This window comes from Gopherus flavomarginatus, chromosome 23 (genome assembly GCF_025201925.1).
Source record: "Gopherus flavomarginatus isolate rGopFla2 chromosome 23, rGopFla2.mat.asm, whole genome shotgun sequence".
NCBI classification, from domain to species: domain Eukaryota; kingdom Metazoa; phylum Chordata; order Testudines; family Testudinidae; genus Gopherus; species Gopherus flavomarginatus.
The window spans coordinates 6,232,746-6,257,848 of record NC_066639.1 but is presented as its reverse complement, the minus strand read 5'-3'; the positions used below and the strand labels follow the sequence as shown (position 1 = coordinate 6,257,848).

The following is a 25,103-nucleotide window of genomic DNA, read 5'->3' as shown; positions in this document are numbered from 1 at the left end:
CCGTCTCCATGGGGGACACTTGCTCCTCCCTCCCCTTCCTGGCCCTTCCCACGCCCTGTTGCCAGCAGAGAGGGGCCCCCCCAGCCCAGCCCAGAGGTGTCCCTGTCTCAGGGCCCCCCCAGCCTCTGCCCAGTCCAGAAATCACTCGGGGGAACCATTTCCCACCCACACAAGGACAAATCCCTGCAGGTGAAAATGGGGGAAACACCCCAAACCTGAGATCTGAACTGGCCATTGGCGAAGGGGAGAGAAAATGGGGCACAATGGGGGGAGGGGAACAGGGAACTTCTCAGGGGTTTGGGGGAGGAGGGGACTCTCCTCCTCCCCGATCTGCGCATGCCCAGAGCCCCAACGGCACAAACCCTTCTCCGGCCCCGGGAGAGGCTCCAACGGCCCCGCGCGAGCCAGGCAGAGCTGGAGCGACCAACGCGCCTTCGCAGCCCGGCTCCACCTCCCCGCCGACGTCACTTCCGCTCCCAGGAGAGTCAGGAACTACATCTCCCAGCCTGCCCCGGGGCCACTTCCGCCCTCTCCAGCCCAACTAAAGGAGGTTCCCGGGGCCAGGCAGACCGTCTTCCCGCCCCTCCTCCTTTTCCCCTGCTGAGAGACCGGCCGCCCCGCCCCCGCCTTTTCCCGGGGAGCGGTTTAATACAGCGGTAGCGCTGGGAGGGCTTGTGACCTCTAAACAGCCGCTCCCCCCAGCCCTGACCCCCCCAACGCACCCCAAACTCCCAGCTCCCCCCAGCCCTGACCCCCCAGCGCACCCCAAACTCCCAGCTCTCCCCAGCCCTGACCCCCAGCGCACCCCAAACTCCCAGCTCTCCCCAGCCCTGACCCCCCAGTGCACCCCAGACTCCCAGCTCCCCCCAGCCCTGACCCCCCAGCGCACCCCAAACTCCCAGCTCTCCCCAGCCCTGACCCCCAGCGCACCCCAAACTCCCAGCTCTCCCCAGCCCTGACCCCCCAGTGCACCCCAAACTCCCAGCTCCCCCCAGCCCTGATCCTCCCAGTGCACCCCAAACTCCCAGCTCCCCCCAGCCCTGACCCCCCCAGCGCACCCCAAACTCCCAGCTCCGCGCCAACCCCAGCCGCTCCCTCCGCCCGGCTCTGACAGCCCAGATCCACCCCCCGGCTCCCCCTCCCCTCGCTCCCGGGCCCAGCCTGGGCTCCGAGCTCTGCAGCCGAGCCGCGCTCCGGCCCCTCCTGCAGCTCCCGGCCCCGCCCGTGACACTCGCCCCCTGCAGCCCCCGGCAGCCCCGCTCCGGCCGCGGGGACCTCGGGGATCCCCCCCCCAGGCAGGGGGTGAGCCGGGCCCGGCCCCTCCCGACAGGAGCGTGTCCGCCCCACGCGTATTCCCACCCCCTCGGGCCCTGCCCCCGTCCTCACCGCGCGGGCTGCAGGGCTGGAGCAGCCCCCGTGCTGCGCTCCCGACCCGGCCACGGCCCCGCTGCCGGTGTAACGGGGCAGAAACTGCACCTATTGCCAAACCGGAGAGTTGCAAAAAATGTCGTCACACCGGCACAAAGGGGCGGGGCGACTCCTCCCCGGGCCTGGCCCTGCCCCCGTGGCCCCACGCAGGGGGGTTGGACACGCGGGGACCCGCCTCAGCCCGGAGGGGGCAGGAGAGGGGCTGGGGCTCCCCAGGGGAAAAGCAGGGGCGGGGGGCTGGTACTGCTGAACCATCAGACTAGGGAGCCCCCGGCTGAGAGTGCAGCGAGCACGTGTCAGTTCAGCGCTGGAGGTGGGACCCAGCACGTGTCAATCACCTGCCTCTAAAGCCTCTAAATCCCCTGGGCACCGCTCGCCAGGGCACAGCTTGGGAGCTGCCCTGGGAATAGATCCTGCGGGAAATCCCTTCCCCCCCCTCTGCCAGCTTGTGTTTGTTACAGCCCTGGAAATAGCCCCGCTGCCTGTGTGCCCCGCAGAGAACAGAGGAGCAAATTCTCTCCCTGTTCACCCTTCCACAGCCATGAAAGGAAGGAATAAACCCCCAGCAGCGCCCTGCCCCACAGAGTCCCCCCCGTAAGGAGAGAGATGTGCAGTGACTAGGGCTCCAGCTCAGCGTCACCAGGTTTATATAACTTTTGGTGATGCCCAGAACGGGTCCAAGTCCTGCCCTTCCTTCCTCGCTCCCCCCGCCCCGCCCTCCTAGAGCTCTGGGAGGGAGTTTGGGTACATGAGGTGCAGGCTCTGGGATGGGCAGGGGGTAGGGGGAGACGGTGACAGCCTGTGGGAGTGAGTTTGGGTGCTGGACGGGGTGCGAGTTCTGGGAGGGAGTTTGAGTGCATGAAGTGCAGGCTCGGGGGCTGGGCAGGGGGTTGGAGTACAGAGGAGGCGGGGGTGGACCCTGGCAGGGAGTTTAGGTGTGGGCGGGGAGGAGGATCTGCGCTGGGGCAGGGGGTTGGGGTGCAGGGGGGCAGTGGCAAGCTCTGGAGCAGGGAGTTGGGGTGCAGGGAGGCGGTGGTGGCCTCTGGGAGGGAGTTTGGGTGTGGGTGGGGTGGGGGATCTGCGCTGGGGCAGGGGGTTGGCGTGCAGGGGGGCAGTAGCAGGGTCTGGGAGGGAGTTTGGGTGTGGGATCTGGCCTGTGGCAGAGGGTTAGGGTGTGGCACCTATCTTGGGCAGCTCCCGAAAGTGACCCACACCCCCATCTGCAAGCAACTCCCACATGGAGGAGACCTGGGGGGCGTGGGTCTCCGGGCACCACTGCCCGCTGGCACCACCCCTGCAGCTCCCATTGCCGCAGTTCCAATGACAGAGTTGGCACTTGGGGTGGGGGCAGCGTGCGAGAGACACACCCCATAGGGGCTATAGGGATGTTCCAGATCCTTCTGGGAGTGGTGTGCCGTGCAGAGCGAGGGTGGGCAGGAATCGTTTTAGTCCCGCTGTGCTGCCGGTAGTGGTAGCAGGAGCCCCCGGGCCCTTTCAAATTGCCCGGGGCCAGCTGCTCAGGCTTTCTGATGGGGAAGCAAAGGGAAGGCACATATGCCCCTCATGAGCAGTTCTGGGGAGTCTTTTGGGGGCTCCTGGAGGAGGCAGCAGAGAGGTGCAGCCTCACCACCGAGTCTGTTTCACTGGAGGAGAGTCACTAAATAAATGTGGAGGCTCCAGGATGGCAGGGGAGAGCACAGGCTGCTGGATGCACAGAGGTGGGAGATCACCCTGCAGCCCCTACTCTCCTGCCCCCCCGGCCCGGCCCGTTTGTGCCCGCAGCGGGGCCATGGCCGGGCCGGGAGCGCAGCCTACGAGGTGAGGCCGGGGGCAGCGCGGGGCGGGCAGGGCAGGGGGGGAACACGCGTGGGGCGGACACGCTCCTGCCGGGAGGGGCCGGGCCCGGCTTCCTGGTTCGCCCCTGCCCGGGAGGTCCCCGAGCTCCCCACGGCCGGAGCGGGACTGCAGGGGGCGAGTGTCCCAGGCGGGGCCGGGAGCTGCAGGAGGGCCCGGAGCGTGGCTCGGCTGCAGAGCTCGGAGCCCAGGCTGGGCCCGGGACCGAGGGGAGGGGGAGCCGGGGGGTGGATCTGGGGTGTCAGAGCCGAGCGGGGGGTGGAGCGGCTGGGGCTGGGGGGAGCTGGGAGTTTGGGGTGCGCTGGGTGGATCAGGGCTGGGGGGAGCTGGGAGTTTGGGGTGCACTGGGAGGGTCAGGGCTGGGGGGGAGCTGGGAGTTTGGGGTGCGCTGGGGGGGTCAGGGCTGGGGGGAGCTGGGAGTTTGGGGTGCGCTGGGGGGTCAGGGCTGGGGGGGAGCTCGGAGTTTGCGGTGCGCTGGAGGGTCAGGGCTGGGGGGAGCTGGGAGTTTGGGGTGCGCTGGGGGGGTCAGGGCTGGGGGAGCTGGGAGTTTGGGGTGCGCTGGAGGGATCAGGGCTGGGGGGAGCTGGGAGTTTGGGGTTCGCTGGGGGGTCAGGGCTGGGGGGAGCGGCTGGGGAGGAGGTGGGAGTTTGGAGTGCGTTGCGCGGATCAGGGCTGGGAGGAGCTGGGAGTTTGGGGTGCGCTGGGGGGTCAGGGCTGGGGGGAGCTGGGAGTTTGGGGTGCGCTGGGGGGTCAGGGCTGGGGGGGAGCTGGGAGTTTGGGGTGCGCTGGGGGGTCAGGGCTGGGGGGGAGCTGGGAGTTTGGGGTGCGCTGGGGGGGTCAGGGCTGGGGGGAGCTGGGAGTTTGGGGTGCGCTGGAGGGATCAGGGCTGGGGGGAGCTGGGAGTTTGGGGTGCGCTGGGGGGTCAGGGCTGGGGGGGGAGCTGGGAGTTTGGGGTGCGCTGGGGGGTCAGGGCTGGGGGGAGCTGGGAGTTTGGGGTGCACTGGGGGGATCAGGGCTGGGGGAAGCTGGGAGTTTGGGGAGCTGTCATAAACAGATAGCTAAGGGTTAATGTCTCTTTCACCTGAAGCACCTGACCAGAGGACCAATCAGGAAACCGGATTTTTTCAACTTTGGGTGGAGGGATTTGAGTGTCTTTGTTTTCTGGCTGCCTGCTTTCTCTGAGCTTTGGAGAAGTAGTTCTACTTTCTAGTCTTCTGTTTCTAAGTGTAAGGACAAAGAGATCAGATAGTAAGTTCTATGGTTTCTTTTCTTTGGTATTTGCATGAATATAAGTGCTGGAGTGCTTTGATTTGTATTCTTTTTGAATAAGGCTGTTTATTCAATATTCTTTTAAGCAATTGACCCTGTGTTGTATCATCTTAATACAGAGAGAACATTTGTACTTATTTTTCTTTCTTTTTATATAAAGCTTTCTTTTAAGACCTGTTGGAGTTTTTCTTTACTTCAGGGAAATTGAGTCTGTACTCACCAGGGAATTGGTGGGAGGAAGAAATCAAGGGGAGATTTGTGTGTTGGATCGCTAGCCTGATTTTGCATTCCCTCTGGGGGAATAGGAAAGTACTTTTTGTTTCCAGGATTGGGAACAGAGAGGGAGATTCACTCTGTTTGGGTTCACAGAGCTTGTGTCTGTGTATCTCTCCAGGAGCACCTGGAGGGGGGAAGGGAAAAAGGATTATTTCCCTTTGTTGTGAGACTCAAGGGATTTGGGTCTTGGGGTCCCCAGGGAAGGTTTTTCAGGGGGACCAGAGTGCCCCAAAACACTCTAATTTTTTGGGTGGTGGCAGCAAGTAGCAGGTCCAAGCTGGTAGCTAAGCTTGGAGGTTTTCATGCTAACCCCCATATTTTGGACGCTAAGGTCCAGATCTGGGACTAAGGTTATTACAGGAGCGCTGGGAGGGTCAGGGCTGGGGGGGGAGCTGGGAGTTTGGGGTGCGCTGGGGGGTCAGGGCTGGGGAGAGCTGGGAGTTTGGGGTGCGCTGGGGGGTCAGGGCTGGGGGGAGCGGCTGGGGGGCCACTGTGCTGGCAACAGGGCGGGGGAAGGGGAGGGAGGAGCAAGTGTCCCCCATGGAGACGGCCCAGCCCCAGGTTTCCTAGTCCACCTACTGCTCTCCCTCCCCCCCATCACTAGCTAGTCACATTCCCAGACCTATTGTGGCCACAATACTCCCATTGCCAGCCCTTCCCCGCAGCCAGCAACCTTCTGCCTCCAGCCCCACTCCTTTCCCCTGTGAAAAGACATCAACCAGGGCTCCCTCCTGGCCCTCTGAGTGTGAGGCAAGAAGAATCCGTCCCATTCTGCTGTTGATTCAATATCCCTGTGTAATCCCCTCCAATTTCCCCTCTTTTCTCTTGAACTGTTGAATAGTGACATAAAATCTTCCCACATGTTGATGCTTGTCCCTTATATTGGCAAATATTTAGTTTGTGCCCCATTTTCTCCTCAGTTCTGAAATACTGATTTCAAATTCTCAAAATTCTTCCCACTTTTCTCTCCAGGTGTGTGACTGAGATCAGGGCTCCTATCGTACTGAGCGTGGCCCTGTTCTGCCAGGCACTGGAGAGACCCCAGCTGAGATCTGGACCCTGTTCTGCCAGGCAATGAACAGACCCCAGGTGAGATCAGACCCCACTGTTGTGCCAGGTAAAACCTGCACCGAGATCACAGCCCCCCTTGTGCCAGGCAGCGCACGACTGTGACCCAAACTGCTGCCTCCATTGTTCTGGGCACTTCAGAGACCTCGACTGAGATCTGTGTCCCCGTTGGGCCTGGCATTGCACTGACCCTAACGAAGATCACACCCCAGCCCTGTACTGTGCACTGCACAGACCCTGACAGAGATCCTGCCCCCACATTTTGCCAGTTGCTGCAGGGGCCCTAAACAAAATCAGGGATCCTGTAATGCTGGGAGTTGCAGAGTCCCCAACTGAGATCAGGCTTCCTGTTGTGCAGGGCTCTGCACAGACACTGACCAAGATCAGAGTCCCCATTCTGACAGGTGCAGAAAAGACACCAAGGGTATCTACACTGCCATTAAAACCCCCAGCTGGCCCATGCCAGCTGACTCAGATTCACGGTGCTCAGGCGAAGGGGCTGTTTAATTGCAGTATAGCTGTCCTGCCTCAGGCTAGAGCCAGGCTGTAGGACCCCGCTATGTGGGAGGGTGCCAGACCTTGGGCTGCAGCCCAAGCCAGAACATCAACACCACAATTAAACAGCCCCACAGCCTGAGCCATGTGAGCCCAAGTCAGTGGGCACAGGCCAGCCGCCGGTGTCTGACTGCAGTGTAGACATGCCCACAATGATAGACCTTGCCACAAAAAGCTCAAAGGCTAGGTAGGCCAATTGTGAGAGGCGACTCTCAATTTTACAGATGAGGAAACTGAAGATCAGAGCGCTAAAGTAATTTGCTCAAGTTTGCATGGAGAATATGGGGCAAAAGTGGGAACTGAACCCAGATTGTTTCAGGTCTTCCCTCTGCCCTTATCCACAAGCCCAGCATGTGTGTGTACAGTGTTGTTCTGGTCTGTGTTTGCCTTGCGTTGGCTTCCAAGGGAGACTGTGGAATTTTCTTCACTGGAGATTTTTAAGACCAGGTTAGAGATCCACCAGTCTGGGAATATCTAGGGATACTTGGTTCTGCCTCATCACGGGAGGCTGGAGTAGACGACCTCTCAAGATGCCTTCCAGGTCTACACTGAAATAATTCTGTCTTGTGCTGTGTCCTGTTCTATGCTGAGCTATTTTGCATGGTGCCTTTTGGAACTATGATGCACCACATTATGTTGCATAGTTTTATGATGCGTTGTTTTGCCTTAGCTTCTTTGGTGTCTGTGTTATCTTGGTTTGAGTTGTTGTTTTGCATTGTGTACTTTTTTCCTAAGATGTGTTAGTTTGCATTGTGTTGCTTTCTTCTCCTTAGTATTGTGTCATTTTATGCTATACAGTGTAGTTTTTTGTTTTGTTGTTGTTTTTTTGATCGGCCTGACATCATGTTGTTGTGTGGTTTTTCTCTGTATGTTTTATACGTATATATCGCATAGCATCCTTTAAATGTAGGGCTAGATAGGACCTCAAGATGTCATCAAGTCCAGCTCTCTCTGCTGAGGCAGGACCAAGTATATATTGATTATCTCTGGCAGAGGTTTGTCCTACCAGTTCTTAAAAACTTCCAGGGAAAGAGACTCCACAGCCCCCCTTGTAAGACTATTCCAGAGCTGAACTAGCTCAGCTCTGGTGACACGCACACAGATTTTAGTTGTGAGGAGCTCTGGAGAGAGGGGAGACCCCAGTGAGTGGATAGCTGGGTAAAAAGACTAAAGTTGGGAGGAGAATCATTGATGTGTGCAAGGTCTGTGACAGAGCTAGAACTAGATCCCAGTTCTAGTGCCACCGTACTGCTGTTTTCGGCACTGAAGGTCTCTGCCACACTGGTGTTTTAGGCACTGGTGCAAACTCTTAGTACAGACAGACTTTACACTAGTGCACTCTGACACCGGTGCACCATGTCCCTGTTTGAAGGTTTGAAGTGGTGGAGTGGGAGGGACAGTGACCTCATAGAGGCCTGGGGCTGGCTGACCAGTGCAGCTGGTAAAAGAGGGGCAGCAGTGAGTGCTGGAGGTATGAGCCAGGAACACAGCCCCCCAGGACTGGACACTGACTTCTCCTGACCCATGACGCACACACCCAGCTGTGTGCAGGGACTGCAGCTGAGCTGCCCTGCCAAGACAGCCTGTGCATCCATGGACAAACCACCTCTTCCTGCAGCCTAATACAGTGGGGTGTGGGGACCTTTCCAGGCTGTGAGTGATGTGGCTCTGGTGTTAACGGGGTATGTTCCTGGCTCTGTCTCTGACTTGCTTGGTGACCTTGGGGAAGTCACAGCCCCCGTCTGTTTTCCTCCTACCCATTGTCTCCTTGGATTGTGATCTCTTTGGGTCAAGGACTGTCCCTCTCTGTGCAGTGCCCAGCAAAATGGGGGTGCTGATCTCAGTCAGACTCTCTGCCATGTGCTGCACGATGGGGCCCTGATCTCCATCGGTGTCTGTGCAACACAAAGCACAGTTTATAGACTCAACGACTTTAAGGGCAGAAGGTAGAGGTGTATTTCAGATGAGGTCTCATCGGTGCTTTGTATAACAGTACTAACCCTTTCATGTATCTGCTGGAAATACCTCACCTGATGTATCCTAGGACGGCATTAACCTATTTCATGACTGCATCACGTTGGCAGCTCATAATTATCCTGGAGGTCTTTCTCCTCCTCTGTCACTTCAATTGATAAATCCCCAGCTTATTGCAAAATTATGCAATTAGAATTTGTGCACTGTTCATTTTCATCCCATTTCTATTACTCCAGCTTTCAAGGACATGCAGATTTTCTTGTATGATTTTCCTGTCCTCCTCCATATTGGCAATCCCTCCCGGCTTTGTGTCCCACTCCCACTTCTTGTGCCAAGATCACTAATAAAAGTATTGAGTATGATCGGTCCCAAGACTGATCTGAGGAACTCCACTAGTAACTCTGTCCAGCCTGACAACTCACAGTTCAGTATGACCTCCTTGTAGACACCCCTTTAACCAATTCTTTATTGACCTTTCGGTTCTCATATTAATCTCCATCTTCTCCAATATAACAAATAGTTTCCCATGTGGAACTGTGTCAAAAACCTTACTGACATCCAGATCAGGTTTCTCTGGCAGGATCTACCTTTTGTAACACCATGTTTTATTTATTTATTGTGCTGAAGGCTGGGAAGAAGTGTTAGCAATAGGCTGAGAATGGCCATGTGGAGGTAGGGGAGGGGATGGCAGACAGTGGGGAGGTGTGGGGGTGTGACATTGGAGGTGTATCTGGGATTGTGTTATGTACGAGTCCATGTCTCTGCTCCCTGTGGCCATGGTGCCTTCCGTACCAAAGCAGCACGTCAGCAGAGCAGACGCACACACCATAGCTCTGGCTGGAACACGCAGCGTTCACTGCCAGATGGGCTGGGCGATTTTTCAGGGACCCAGCTTGATATGCCTGGCTGGAGTGGGTTCTGTTGGACGGGCGTCTGGGGCTCTGATAGTTTGCGATGTTCCTTTTTGCATAGTCGGTTCTTTCCATTTATTGTTTCCCCCCACTTATGCCCAACGCTGCTCTCTTCTTATCTTGCTTCAGTTATTTCACTTCCAGTTTTTAAATGGGATCTATTAATTGCAAAGCTGAATGAAAGATAAAACAAACAGAACTATTTGAATGTTGGCCCATAGCTGGTAGAACTGTACCTAGTGAAGGTCGGCTGTAATGACTGGGTTCCCTCTAGCATTTTCTGGTGGGGTGGATAAAGCAATGTCAAAGAGCCAAATGCGCGTTTTAGGGCGAAAGGGCTCGTCAGGTGTTTGCTCTCTAAGGAACATGTCACCGGCCAGGGCTTGCAGTCTTTCAGGAGAGGTGCGCTGGGTTGTATTTAGGAATCTCAGAATAAAAGGTGAAGACGACTGGTTTACAGTATCCAATGAAATCTTGCAAACAATTATGCAAATGGACCCTACTGCTGTTAAAACAACATAGTATTAATACTGATTCAAAACTGACATTAAAATTAGGAAAGAAATGAACTGATACCTACTTACTATTTCTTAAGGCCTAAAATTTTGACACTCCCTCACACCATCTTTTTTTAAAAGCGCTGCACAGCATACAGTCAAGTTAATGAATGAAAGCACACCCATTATTGACCGCTTTGTGTTGCATAAGCTTCTGATTAAACACCTAATTAAAACTGTACCACTGTAAGTGGAAATGCATCAACCCAGCTTAGCTCCAAGGTGTTTAGATGGGAATGAAAAGTTTCTAAATTAAATACATGGCAGAATGGTTAATGAAGAAAATACACTGAAATGCCTCTATCCAGTCCTGTTGATTCTCCCAAACCCCCCATGAGTTCTGGCCTTTTGGTCAACTCAGCTCCCAGTCCAATGTCAGCTGTGCCCTCTCCCATCCTAACCAATTTCTACTGCAATTGTTCACCCTCCTCATCCAGGCAGGGGGTTGACGCTGCAGCCTCTAAGGTACCTGCATTAATCACTGTCTCTCGAACTGGGGCTATTTAGATTTCAGGGAACGATTTCTCAGGATTACTGACTCTGGGAGGTGGGAGAGAGGAGAGACTGAGAGGGCGTTTGCTGTTAGGGCCACGTTCAACTCTGGTAGCCTCCATGTTACCTCATCCTCCACCCTTCCCCATGTGTCTCTGCTCATGTCAGTGTGTCACCTGGTCATAATGTCACTGGCTTCAGCAGAGCTCCTAGACAGGAGCTACATTGTGAGGGGGTTACGGCACTGAGAGTGAAATACATCACAGGGAGGGTGAAATTATCCTGAAATGAAACATTCCAGTCTAGGAAGTGAAAGAATTCAAGTACTTCATTACTTAAAATTATGTTTGAAATGATTAGATTTTTATGAATAAATTGCAGTAAATGTTAATTTCTCTGTGCACACACAGATGAAAACATATTTATATAGGTAATATACAGAAATGCTTCTGGAGAAAGTCGAGTTTGATTTAAGGATATTTACACTGTATATTTTGAGTGTGACATTGACACTTTCTCTTTGAACAGTTATATGGTTTGACTTTTGGAATCTCAACAGTTACTGTTATTAAACAGTTGTTGTCTGACGACCCCCATAACTTCCCACATCTCTGAACATTGAAATTGTAAACATTAAAAAAAGGACTTAAACATAAATATTGCTATCTATTGAAATTAAAAGAAATAAATAGAATGAATTTTGTCAAACCCACTTAACAGCAATTGCAATATGCTAGGGGATGGAAATTCAGAACTAAGGCAACAACCTTAATTCTGCCGTGTAGTGACACCAGGCAATCGCCATAGGGCTACGAATTAGGCATTTTAGTGTATATAGTTCCAGATTACAAATTGGTATGATCTAAAGACACATGAGATCTTTTCCTCAGGATATCACCATCACTGGGTTGTTTCTCTTATTGATAATTCCCAGAAGTGAACAGATAAATAACATTTTATCAGTTATGAAGTGGCCATTTCAGATTTCCGAGGAGTGTCTGTAATTTTGCACTAGGAGCCAGGTCCCTGAAGAGACTGAACCTTGGTTTCATTTTAACTTCTCCATGCTCAGCAGCTTCTGGAATTTGGTTCAAAGTATTTACATGTTTCCCTGCCTTGTTGTTAAAAGTGCTGCTTTAGAAGGTGGGAAGGGCAGGAACTGACTGCAGGATCAGTAGCTGAGTCCCTTAGATACTTATAGCTCATCGGAAGGAGGACGGGGATTGGTGGGTGTCTGGGGATTTAATAATAAACACACAAATATCATTGTTCTTAGTGAATTTTCATCTTCTAATTCTCAAACCCACTAATTATCCCTGGCTGCCCCCAGCAGTCTGAGGAGAGAGCTGACTGGCCAGTGTGGAACTGAAGGCACAAGGATCTTTCCGTGGCTGACTCAAAGTCACCCAGAGTGAAATTCACTTCACTGGATAAGGCCCTAGTTGCTGAGCTCTGCAGCGGGGTGGGGAGGTGAATTCCATCCCCCATTCTTGAGCATGGACCCCCCTCCAATTCTCACCCTGATCTCAGACACTACCCCAATCTTCCCCTGCAGTGATGGACCCACTTTATGCTGTCAGAGCCATGTGCCATGGGAGCTAGAGAAGATAGAGGCCCAGCTCCAGAACTGCTCCCCCTGTCCACAGCCCCCAAGCTGTGCTAGAGTTGCCCTGACTTTCCGATCTGCAGATGGGACCAGCTGTACCCAGCGCGTGCACCCGCCACACACAAACTGTCACAACAAACATGCCAGGATTGGGAAAGACCATCTGGGGCTGGCTGCAGTCTCTCTTTGCTGCTGTGAGGGGAATGGGGTGGTCCCTCATATAGGATACAAACATGCCCAAGGGCAGAAGGGAAATGTTGTTTCTTCCAGGGGTTTGAAATGTTTGGTTTAGAGTCCTGAGCTCTGTCTTCCTGTTTGTCTCCTTCTGCCACTTTCAGATCTCTTGGAGAGACAAGGTGGGTGAGGTAATTTTTTTAGAACCAATTAAAAATACCTCTTTGCTATCCTGGGACCAACATGGGTACAACAACTTTCCCCTTTGTACCCCCTCCCCATCTCACCTCCCCCTCAGCGGAGACTGTCCCATGTGCTAGGAAAATAAGGATTCAGTCCTGTAACTGGATTGGGTCTTAATCTTTTGTCGTCTTTAACTTTGCATAATAGTCTCTCTGGTGTTGATAAACATTTCCTGCCAGGCAGGATGTAATGCATTCGGTTGCCAGTCAGCACTTCACCTAGGTAAAATCTCTCTCCTGTCTGGTGATTTACAGAGCCACAGAGGCTCACAATGCAGTTAGTCAGATATTAACCCAGGCAGCAACTCACAAGCATTCAATAAAGTGTAAACGCATTCTTATAATCCTAGTCCCTAATACTAACACAGGTGAGTCAGACTGATTCCAGCTATGTGTTTCTCCCTGTTCAATGAAGACATGGGGGCTTTTGCAAGAGCTAACACCTCATCTGCCAGTGTCACAGGCAGGATGGGCAGGGATGGTGTCTCTAGCCTCTGTTTGCCAGAAGCTGGGAATGGGTGATGAGGTGGATCATTTGATGATTATCTGTTCTGTTCATTCTCTCTCAAGCACCTGGCATTGGCCACTGAGCCAGATGGACCATTAGTCTGATGCAGTGGGCAGCTCTGACGTTCTTAAATTCACAGTCTCTGTCAAGAGTATCTACTCATTTGGACTCACTGGGGTGCCACAGAAAGAAACAAGATGTTCTGAGGCAAGAAGGCCCAGTCTCAGAGCCCCAGGGGTCACGCTTCCCAAAAGCTAAAACTAGGCCCAGCCCTTGAAAGGGGCACTGCCAGGAGAGACTGTATAAAGGCTGGAGCATCAAACAGCTTTGTAAACATGAGAGAGCTGCCTTGGGAACAGTGACGGGGAATTCCCCAGAGTGACTCCTTTGATTCTGCTCTTCTCTGTCCTTTGGTTCATAGAATTATAGAACTGGAAGGGACCTCGAGAGGTCATCTAGGCCAGTCCCCTGCACTCAAGGCAGGACTCAATATTATCTAGACAATCCCTGACAGGTGTTTGTCCAGCTGCTCTTAAATATCCCCAATGATGGAGATTCCACAACCTCCCTAGACAATTTATTCCAGTGCTTAACCACTCTGACAGTTAGGAAGTTTTTTTCCTAATCTCTATCCTAAACTGCCCTTGCTGTAATTTAAGTCCATTGCTTCTTGTCCTATCCTCAGCGATTAAGAAGAACAATTTTTCTCCAGCATCCTTGTAACAGCCTTTTATGTACTTGAAAACTGTGATCATGTCCCCTCTGAGTCTTCTCCAGTGAGTGACAAGATTGTGGCGATCAACAGATGGCTCAGGCAGTGGTGTTATAAGGAGGGCTTTGGGATGTACGGTCATTGGGAAGCGTTTATGGATAGACAACTGTTCGCTCAGGATGGACTTCATCTAAGCAAGGAGGGAAATAGAATTCTAGGATGGAGGCTCGCCGAACTTATCAAGAGAGCTTTAAACCAGGAAGTTGGGGGAGATGGTTGGGAGATGTTCAGGAGATCTCCACGCCGGAATATAACCTGGAGAGGGAAGTAAACAAAGTGAGAGGGGATACCCTTGCGGACCAAGGAATTGATCTAAGGAGGAATAGTGGACTAGAAATCAGAGTAACGGGTGATGCTGTTGGTAGAAGGTCTGTGCACGACGGGGGAAAGAATGTCACTGACGCCAAACACCGAAAATTAAAATGTCTGTACACTAATGCAAGGAGCCTTGGTAACAAGATGGAGGAACTGGAGCTACTGGTGCAGGAAGTGAAACCGGATATTATAGGGATCACTGAAACCTGGTGGAATAGTACTCATGACTGGAGCACGGGTACTGAAGGCTATGTGCTGTTTAGAAAAGACAGGAAGAAAGGCAAAGGTGGTGGAGTAGCCTTGTACATCAGTGATGAGATTAACTGTAGTGAAATAAGAAGTGATGGAATGGATAAGACAGAGTCTGTCTGGGCAAAAATCACACTGGGTAAAAAAGCAACTAGAGCTTCCCCTGAGACAGTGCTTGGGGTGTGCTATAGACTGCCGGGATCTGATTTGGATATGGATAGAGACCTCTTTAATGTCTTTAATGAAGTGAACACAAAGGGGAAATGTGAGATTATGGGGGACTTCAACTTCCCGGATATAGACTGGAGGATGAGTGCTTGCAAGAATAATAGGGGCCAGGTTTTTCTGGATGTGATAGCGGATAGATTTCTTCATCAAGTAGTTGAAGTACCTACAAGAGGGGATGCCATTTTAGATTTGGTATTGTTGAGCAGTGAGGACCTCGTAGAAGAAATGGTGGTAGGGGACAACCTTGGTTCGAGTGATCATGAGCTGATTCAGTTCAAATTAGATGGAAGGATAAACAAATGTAGATCTCGGATTAGGGTTTTTGAATTCTCTAGGGCTAATTTTAAAGAGTTAAGGAAACTAGTTAGGGAAGTAGATTGGACGGAGGAACTTGAGGATTTAAATGTGGAGGAGGCCTGGAATTACTTTCAGTCGCAGCTGCGGAGACTGTCGGAAGCCTGCATCCCAAGAAAGGGGGAAAAAACCATGGGCAGGAGTTGTAGGCCAAACTGGATGAGCAAGCAACTCAAAGAGGGGATTAGAAAAAAGCAGAAAGCTTACAGGGAGTGGAAGAAAGGCAGGATCAGTAAGGGAAGCTACCTTGCTGAGGTCAGAACATGTAGGGATAAAGTGAGGAAGGCTAAAAGCCGCATTGAACTGGACCTTGAAAAGGGAATCAAAACCAATAGTAAAAGGTTCTACAGCCACATAAATAAGAAGAAAACAAAGAAAGAAGAAGTGGGGCCGCTATACACTGAGGATGGAATGGAGGTTAAGGATAACCTAGGCATGGCCCAACATCTAAACAAGTACTTTGCCTCAGTTTTTAATAAGACTAGTGAGGAGTCTAGCAATGATGGAGGGATGATAAACGGGAATGTGGATATGGAAGTGGATATTACTGCAATTGAGGTAGAGGCCGTACTTGAACAGCTTAATGGAACGAAATCGGAGGGCCCAGACAATCTCCATCCGAGGATATTAAAGGAACTGGAGCATGAAATTGCGAGCCCGTTAGCGAGAATTTTTAAGCAATCGATAAACTCGGGGATTGTGCCGTATGACTGGAGGATTCCTAATGTAGTTCCTATTTTTAAGAAAGGGAATAAAAGTGATCCGGATAATTACAGGCCTGTTAGCTTGACGTCTGTAGTATGTAAGGTCTTGGAAAAAATTTTAAGGGAGAAAGTAGTTAAGGACATAGAGGTCAATGGTAATTGGGACAAATTGCAACACGGATTTACTAAAGGTAGTTCGTGTCAAACCAATCTGATCTCCTTCTTTGAGAAGGTGACGGATTACTTAGATAAAGGAAATGCGGTAGATGTAATTTACTTAGATTTCAGTAAGGCGTTTGACACGGTTCCGCATGGGGAACTGTTAGTCAAATTGGAAAAGATGGGGATGAATATGAAAGTTGTAAGGTGGATAAGGAACTGGTTAAAGGGGAGACTCCAGCGGGTCGTATTGAAAGGTGAACTGTCAGGCTGGAAGGAGGTCACTAGTGGAGTCCCTCAAGGATCCGTTTTGGGACCGATCTTATTTAACCTTTTTATTACTGACCTTGGCACAAAGAGCGGGAATGTGCTAATAAAGTTTGCGGATGATACAAAGCTGGGGGGTATTGCTAACACGGAGAAGGACAGGGATACTATTCAGGAAGATCTGAACCACCTTGTAAACTGGAGTAATAGAAATAGGATGAAATACAATAGTGAAAAGTGCAATGTCATGCACTTAGGGATTAATAATAAGAATTTTAGATATACGTTGGGAGCGCATCAGTTGGAAGCGACAGAGGAGGAGAAGGACCTTGGGGTATTGGTTGATAGCAGGATGACTATGAGTCACCAATGTGATACGTCTGTTAAAAAAGCAAATGCGATTTTGGGATGCATCAGGCGAGGTATTTCCAGCAAGGATAAGGAGGTGTTAGTACCATTATATAATGCGTTGGTGAGACCCCATCTGGAATACTGTGTGCAGTTCTGGTGTCCCATGTTCAAGAAGGATGAATTCAAACTGGAACAGGTTCAGAGACGGGCTACTAGGATGATCCGAGGAATGGAAAAACTGCCTTAAGAAAGGAGACTTAAAGAGCTTGGCTTGTTTAACCTGGCCAAAAGAAGGCTGCGGGGGGATATGCTTGCTCTATATAAATATGTCAAGGGGGTTAACCTTAGGGAGGGAGAGGAATTATTTTAGTTTTGTAATAATGTAGGCACGAGGACGAATGGGTATAAACTGGATATTAGGAAGTTTAGACTTGAAATTAGACGAAGGTTTCTAACCGTTAGGGGAGTGAAGTTCTGGAACAGCCTTCTGAGGGAAGTAGTAGGGGCAAAAGACTTTTCTGGCTTTAAGACAAAGCTTGATAAGTATATGGAGGGGATGTTATGATAGGATCGTTAATTTGGGCAATTGATCTTGGATTACCACCAAGATGGGACTGCTCAATGCTCTGCGGGGAAATGTTGGATGGGATGGGAACTGAGTTACTACAGAGAATTCCTTCTTGGGTGCTGGCTGATGAGTCTTGCCCACATGCTCAGGGATTAGCTGATCGACATATTTGGGGTCAGGAAGGAATTTTCCTCCAGGGAGGATTGGTAGGGGCCCTGGAGGTTTTTTGCCTTCCCCTGCAGCGTGGGGCACAGGTCGCTTGCTGGTGGATTCTCTGCAGTTTGAGGTCTTCAAACCAATTTTGAGGATTTCAATAACTCGGTCCTGGGTTAGGGGTTGTTATAAAAGTGGATGGGTGGGGTTCTGTGGCCTGCCTTGTGCAGGAGGTCAGACTAGATGATCATATTGGTCCCTTCTGACCTATGAGTCTATGAGTTTATGACTCATCAAACCCAGTTTTTTCAATCTTCCCTCATTGGCCATGTTTTCTAGACCTTTATTCATTTTTGTTGCTCTTCTCTGGACTTGCTCCATTTTGTCCACATCTTTCCTGAAATGTGGTCCCCAGAACTGGACACACTACTCCAGTTGAGACCTAATCACTGCGGAATAGAGCGACAGAATTACTTCTCGTGTCTTGTTTTCAATACTCCTGCTAATACATCCCGAAATGATACTTACTGTTGCAAAAAAAAGTGTAACTCTGTTGACTCATATTCTGCTTCTGATCCACTATTACCCCCAGATCCGTTTCCACAGCACTCCTTCCTTGGCAGTTATTTCCCATTTTGTATGATTGTTCCTTCCTAAGCGCTGTACTTTGCATTTGTCGTTATTGAATTTCATCCTATTTACTTCAGACCATTTCTCCAGTTTGTCCAGATGACTTTGAATTTCAGTTCTATCCTCCAAAGTCCTTGCAACCCCTCCCAGCTTGGTATCGCCTGCAAACTTGATAAGTGTAACAGAGAGACTCTGCTGCTGGGAGGGTTTCACCATGTGTCAGAGGGTTACACCTCCCCTGGTAGGAGGGGGCTAGATCTGTACTGGAATAAGGTCACTCTGTGCTGCCGAGTGTGGCAGAACCTAGAATGTCCATTAGCAGGGGAAATCCTGGGGGGAATCAACATGTGGAAAGGAGAGAAACCCTGTCTGAATTCTCTCACATTGCCCTTCTCACCCTGGCAGGCTACAGATTAACGTCCATGTTTTGCTCCAGATCATCCCATCCTCCCAGGGGGAAGGCAATGGCTGCAATGGAGCTGGTTCAGGTAAGGGATTCTCAGGGAGCTGGTGGTGGGTTCTGCTTGGAGGGAGAGAAGCGGTAAATGTATAGGAGGGTGGGAGCCAGTGATGAGCTGCCAAAATATTAACAACAGGTTCCTTCCTCCTCACTTCACGAGGGGCTCATTCCCCCCCGGGGGTCATGCCCCATCCAACCCCCCCTGTTCCTTGACACCCCCCCAGGGACCCCTGATCCATCCCCCCCTTCCCTGTCCCTGACTGCCCCCTGCCACCCCATCAAACCTCTCCTCTCATTCTTGATGCCCCCTCGGAACCTCTGCCCCATCCAACCATCCCTTCTCTCTGTCCCTGACTGCCCCCCACCACCTCATCCAACCCCTGCTCCTTCCTGACAGCCCCCTGGGACCCTTGCCCCCATTCAATTCCCTTGTTCCCTTCCCTCTGACCGCCCTGACCCCTATCCACCCCCCACAACCCACCAAACACCCCCTCCCTGCTCCCTGCCCCCTTACCACACTGCCTGGGGACAGGACTGGGACCGCTCTGCCGGGACCATGACTGGCGCCGCAGGGCCCAACTCCCTGAACCGGGCTGGAGCCGCTCGCCCGGGACCGGTGCTGCGGGGCCTGAGCTGGGCCGGGTCGGAGCCGCTCAGCAGGGACCAGCCCCGAGCCAGGGGTGCTTAGACGGGACCCGGCTGGGGTGCTCGGCCAGGGCAAGGGGGAGCTGCTCAGGTGGAGCCGGACTGAGCCACGCGCACCGCCCCCCCACCACCCTCCGGCCCAGGTTACCTGCCTGCTGCTTGTTTCAGGCTTCCCGAGAACATTTGATTCGCAGGAAGCAGGGGATGGGGAGGAGAAGGAGGATGGAGCTTTCAGAGGAGAGGGGGAGGTGGGCTGAGGGCTGGGTGGACAACTACCCGAGCCTTTGTTAAATTTAAAAGCTTTTTTAGAACCAGTTGTCCTGGAACACCCTGTTCTAAAAAGGCTTGTAAATTTAACAACCTGTTCATGCGAACCGGCTGAAGCTCACCACTGGTGGGATCTGCTAGAGGTGGTGGGAGGTAGGAAATATCTTTAGTGGAGAAAAAGAGGGGACAGGATGTGACAAAACTGCTGAGACTTGTGTACTCTAGGGTGTGATGGGTTCTCACCCCGGGATACAGTCTGAGGGGCTTCTGAGAACCGCTGTGCCCTCTAACCCTCAAGCCGGGCTGGCCCTTCTCACACTGCTTTGCTGGAGATTCAGTCTGCCTCTCCAGGGCCTGTTATCACCCAGCATGACAGCAGGTGGCTCCATGCAGCCAACTAATTTACCTGAGTGCGTTACCTAAGCCACTCAAGGAGAGATAGAAGACAACAGCCAATTTCCCAGCGATAAGTGTTAGCAAACAGATCAAAGCAGATTACTTAGCAAATAACTGAAAGCTCAGACCAAGCCTAACATGCTAGATGGATAGAATTTGAATTAGCAATTTCTCACCCTGACTGATGACAAAAGCAGTCCACCAAGTTTCCATACCAAGCTAGAAATCCCTTTACCCTGGAACCAGCACTTCCCCCAGTTCAGTGTTCGTCCCTCAGGTGTTTCCAGGAGTTCTCTTGTGCGTGGAATGAGGCCAAGAGCTGATGTCACACTCCACTTATGTAGCTTTTCCATATGGCAGGAACCCTTTGTTCTAACCTCAGTTCCCACTCCGGTTTGTGGAAAAATACAGGTAGCAAAATGAAGTTCATTGTCATGTGGTCTGGTCACATGCCCTAGCATGCCCTGCTGAGTCACAGTAGCCATGACTGCTAGACTGGCTGAACCGTTCACAGGAGGGCTAAGCTCTTGCACAGTCCATTGTCTTTGTTGATGAGCCATGAACATTGTCTGGCTTCTTCATTGTTGTACCTGAAAGGCTCGTTGTGGCTGTTAACCCAGAGTAAGCACATTTGAAAGATAGATACAGAGTCAATATCCATAACACAGGTAAGATAATCATATTCAGCAAACCATAACTTTTCCAGTGACACCACACATGAGACACTTTGTACAAAATGAGTCATGTCCTAATCATATTATAATCCTGCCACTATGTTGAATATGGGCTGTCGTGTCAGATAGGTTCTAATTTCAAGGCACAGGCTTTGGGAATGAAACTTCCCCTCTTTGTGGAACAGGAAATAACCCTCCAGCCAGGGCTGGGACAACTTCCCAGACTCCCAGTGCTGAAACCTGAACCTCCTGACACTTCATTAGTTACCCCTATCCCTAGCCTTTGTGGCAACTGCAAACTTTATCGGTGATGATTTTATATTCTCTTCCAGGTCATTGATAAGACTGTTAAATAGCAGAGGGCCAAGATCCAATCCTTGCGGGAACCTGCTAGAAAGAAATCCACTCGACCATGGTTCCCTATTTAAAATCCCAGTTTTTAATTTATTTAATGTATGCCCTGTGTATTTTGTATCTTTCTAGTCAAAATATTGTGCTGAACCAACTCATGTGCCTACATATATTACGTCAGGACTATTAGCTGCAAGTAAACTTTTGATCTCATCCAATAAGGATATCCAGTTAGTTTGATAGGATCTATTGTGTCTAAACCTTTTTAATGGGTACTAATTATATTACTCTCCTTTCTTTCTTAATGAAATCCAGTATCGGCTGCTCCATTCTCTTGCCCAGTATCGATTTCAGACTGACACACTTGTAATTCGCTGCATCATCTCTTTTATACTTTTTAAATATTGGCACAGCATTAGCTTTATTCCAGTCTTCTGGAATTTCCCAAGTGTTCCAAGTCCCAATTAAAATCAACATTAACAGTCCACCACACTCCTCCAGCAGGTCTTTCAAAACTCTAGTTATCTGGACCATTGTTAGGATTGATTTTGTCCTTTTAAAAACTTCCTTCTTATTTTCATTGGTTGATCATTGATTTCTGATAGCTTCCCTTGCCAACTTTCTACAATTCTGACCTTCGAACTTCTATCCTTTACTATTGACTTCCCCTTTCTTCCATATATTTTATTTGGAGAGTATTGGGATTCCTACCAGGGAGCTACCAGCAGGGTCCAGAGACAGCCTCATCTCCTATATTAAGCTCTGGCTAGTAGCTATGTGATAAATGTGACGACCCTGCTTCCGTCTGTCAGCTGGGAGACACAAAGGTTCTCTCTTCCTCCTGGCTGCTCTAGGCAAGGTGAGGTGGTACTCTGTTAACATGTGCCTCCTGGAGCTTCCATTTACCTGGTGCTGCTGTTCCCTGAATAGTGGGGTTGTGAGTGCGGCAGCAGGTCCTGAGTGTTGGACTCTTTCTTTTTCAGGGGCCGGTGACTTTCGAGGAGGTGGCTGTGTATTTCACTAGGGAGGAATGGGCTCTTCTGGACCCTGTTGAGAGAGCCCTCTACAGGGATGTCATGCAGGAGAACTATGAGACGGTGACCTCGCTGGGTAAGGAGTCCTGTCCCCTGGGTTATTATAAGCTGTGGGCTCTCTAAAGAACCTGAGCAGTAATAACTTTATACCTTTATTCATCATTCAAGTTTTGACAAGTTTCTTTGTCCCCCTTTTTTTCCTTATCTCCCATACACTAGCAGGCAGCAGGGAGGGAGGAGGTAATAAGGGATGAGGAGGGAACACAAGAAGCTCCCAAGGCGCCGGGAGGTGGTGCCGGCTGCGAGTAATGGGAAGAAGCAGAGGGGAGTGTGGAGGAAGGGCACCCAGGAAGTGGGCTGGGTGGGTCAGTGGGAGGGAGGAGAGGTTTGGGGATCTAGAGCTGTGGGGGATCCCAGACCTTTAACCCTGAATCCCTACCCAAACCTCAGGTAAATCCTAGACTTCAGCATAACCACTCTCGCAAAGCCTCAACTTAATATAAGGCCCTGAACTGTAGCAAGCTTAGGCTATGTTTACTAAATCGTATCACTAAATCGACCACGGCTAGATCGATCTCAGAGCGTCAATCCTGGCTGTAGTGTTGACCTGCCCTTAATAACCCATTTCTTTATGCTCACCTCTTTGCCTCCACACTTGTTCCAAAATAATAAGTAATACTCTGATCATGGCATCTTACCTCTAGCAAGTATAAAACTGCCCACAAGACGTGAGACTAGCTTATAGATCGTAAAATCAGGGCAGGGTCAAGATGAGTGAGGGTCTGGAGAGAGTCTTGTCCCCCTCTCCCAATCTGCAGCAGCCACAAGCTGTCTTCCCTCCAGGCTCCTTGGATCTTCGAACCTGTCCCTCCTGAGGTTACGTAGCCCAGTTCTTGTTTCTTACATTCTCCTTTTTCAGAAGAATTAGAAGCTGTTGCTCCTGAATGTTAGCGTTTAATTCCCCAGCCTTCTCCTCCCACTGGGGGAGTTTAATTCTCCATCCCATTTCACCTGAGTCACTAGATTTCCTAATTCCCCAAAATGTGCTTTTGCAATGTCACAGTTCAGGGGTAGCTAAGCCTTTGACCTGCCTCCATGGTCTGCTCAAGGAATGGCCCCTCAGGTATCAGGCCTCTAGCCAGCCCCTCTCTATGGATAGGGACCCACATGCGTCTCCTTTTTGACCAGTGTGTGAGGATTGCAGCTTGTCCTCCACTGTGTTTGCTGGACTAATGTCCATTTCCTGTGCTTTGCTTTCTCTCCAGGGGCTGTGAGCAGTGTGTGTGAGATAGAGGTGGGACTTCAGTGATACTTGTATGATGCCAATACACACCTCAGTCACGTAGCTGTCATGGGGTGATATGAATGGGTCATTTAGGACTCACTGGGAGTAACCTACATCAATCTAATACCCAACAGAGACAAGAGAATGACTGTCACCCAGGGCTGCCCAGAGGATTAAGGTTGCCTGGGGTCTTCAGTGGCATGTTCCCCTTATGTGCTCTGACACCGCAGAGCATTTTCCTCGTGTCCCCCTTACCAGCTGGAAGGAGGTTACTAGTGGAGTTCCTCAAGGATCGGTTTTTGGACCAATCTTATCTAACCTTTTTATTACTGACCTTGGCACAAAAAAATGGGAATGTGCTAATAAAGTTTGCGGATGACGCGAAGCTGGGGGGTATTGCTAACACGGAGAAGGACCAGGATATCATACAGGAAGATCTGGACCACCTTGTAAACTGGAGTAATAGTAATAGGATGAAATTTAATAGTGAAAAGTGCAAGGTCATGCACTTAGGGATTAATAATAAGAAGGTTAGATATACATTGGGGACGCATCAGGTGGAAGCAACAGAGGAGGAGAAGGACCTTGCACTATTGGTAGATCACAGGATGACTATGAGCCGCCAATGTGGTATGGCTGTTAAAAGAGCTAATGCGGTTTTAGGATGCATCAGGCGAGGTATTTCCAGCAAAGATAAGGAGGTGTTAGTACCATTATATAAGGCACTGATGAGACCCCACCTGGAATACTGTGTGCAGTTCTACTCTCCCATGTTTAAGAAGGATGAATTCAAACTGGAACAGGTTCAGAGACGGGCTACTAGGATGATCCGAAGGAATGGAAAACCTGTCATATGAAAGGAGACTCAAAGAGCTTGCTTGTTTAGTCTAGCCAAAAAAAGTCTGAGAGGGAACTATGCTTGCTCTTTATAAAATATATCAGAGGGATTTAATATTAGGGAGGGAGAGAAATTATTAAGCTTTGTACCAATGTAGACACAAGAACAAATGGTATAAACTGGACAATAGGAAGTTTAGACTTGAAATTAGATGAAGGTTTCTAACCATTAGAGGAGTGAAGTTCTGGAACAGCCTTCCAAGGGATTAGTGGGGACAAAAAGACATATCTGGCTTTAAGATTAAGCTTGATAAGTTATGGAAGGGATAGTATGATGGGATAGCCTAATTTTGGCAACGATCTTTGATTATCAGCAGATAAGTATGCCCAGTGGTCGATGATGGGATGTTGGATGGGATGGGATCTGAGTTACTGCAGAGAATTTTTTCCTGCGTGCTGGCTGGTGAGTCTTGCCCACATGCTCAGGGTTTAGCTGATCGCCATATTTGGGGTCGGGAAGGATTTTCCTCCAGGGCAGAGTGGTAGAGGCCCTGGAAGGTTTTTTCGCCTTCCTCTGCAGCGGGGACATGGGTTCACTTGCTGGTGGATCTCTGCAGCTTGAGGTCTTCAAACCACAATTTGAAGACTTCCATAACTCAGACATAGGTTAGGGGTGTGTATAGAAGTGGATGGAGAGGTTCTGTGGCCTGCTTGTGCAGGAGGTCGGACTAGATGATCACATTGGTCCATTCTGACCCTCGAATCTATGAGTCTATGAGCTCTGATGCCGCAGAGCATTTGCCCTGTTCCCGTGTTCCTGTTCCCCCTCCTGTTTGACTCAGTTTATATAGTAATATTCTCAGCTGTACCTTTGCTTAAACAAATCATTGTACTGAAATTTAATTTAACAATCTAACGCATTGAAAACATAATTCTCTAAACAACTGTATCCCACTACCTAATTAATTACACCTAGCAACTTAATTATTAAGCAGAACAAAAACAATTAGAGAATCAGAATGATTAACATTGTAAGCGGAGGCCATAACAAGATAAAAAAATTACAAAAAATGAGAGTTTCACAACCAAATCATTGAGTAATGATGTCTTGCCAAACAGTCTGCTATCAAACTAAGTTTTTATGTAACCCTCTTAAGATCTGTTTTCTTATTGGTAGTGCTGGGACACTTCAGGACAGGATCATCTTCCTAACAAGCCCAAAATAGCACCTTATTCAGGTGACTCCGTTTGGGATGGAGGATGTGACCCTTGCTTCCCAGCTTATGGCTGCCCCGGATGCTCAGCCCCTAAAGGTCTTCAGAATACGGACAAGACCTCCCGTCTGTAAGGTAAGAGAGAGAAAGGCCTTACAAATACAGACAGTGATTTGATTCTTTGTTTTCTACTCCATTAAGTAGATAAGTGATAAAAATACCCCTAGTTCTTAAACTATAGGCTTTACAGGCAGGCCTGAATATTCTCTATTCTAA

General features: G+C 50.3%; 1 protein-coding gene across 12 annotated transcripts in view; it reads left to right on the top strand.

Moving 5' to 3' along the window:
• Positions 1 to 5,528: 5,528 nt before the first annotated feature.
• LOC127039347 (gastrula zinc finger protein XlCGF57.1-like) overlaps positions 5,529 to 25,103 on the top strand; it is a 284,061-nt gene continuing 264,486 nt past the window's right edge. For 2 of the 12 annotated variants that reach the window (XM_050932890.1, XM_050932888.1), the window contains exon 1: positions 5,534 to 5,916. In XM_050932890.1, coding sequence (XP_050788847.1) covers positions 5,902 to 5,916 — 15 coding nt within the window. In that variant the 5' untranslated portion in view covers positions 5,534 to 5,901. Of the gene's footprint in view, positions 5,945 to 18,069; positions 18,153 to 21,440; positions 21,568 to 24,003; positions 24,077 to 25,103 lie in introns of those variants that run through there. The other 10 variants (XM_050932884.1, XM_050932881.1, XM_050932885.1 and 7 more) reach the window with 10 other exon arrangements.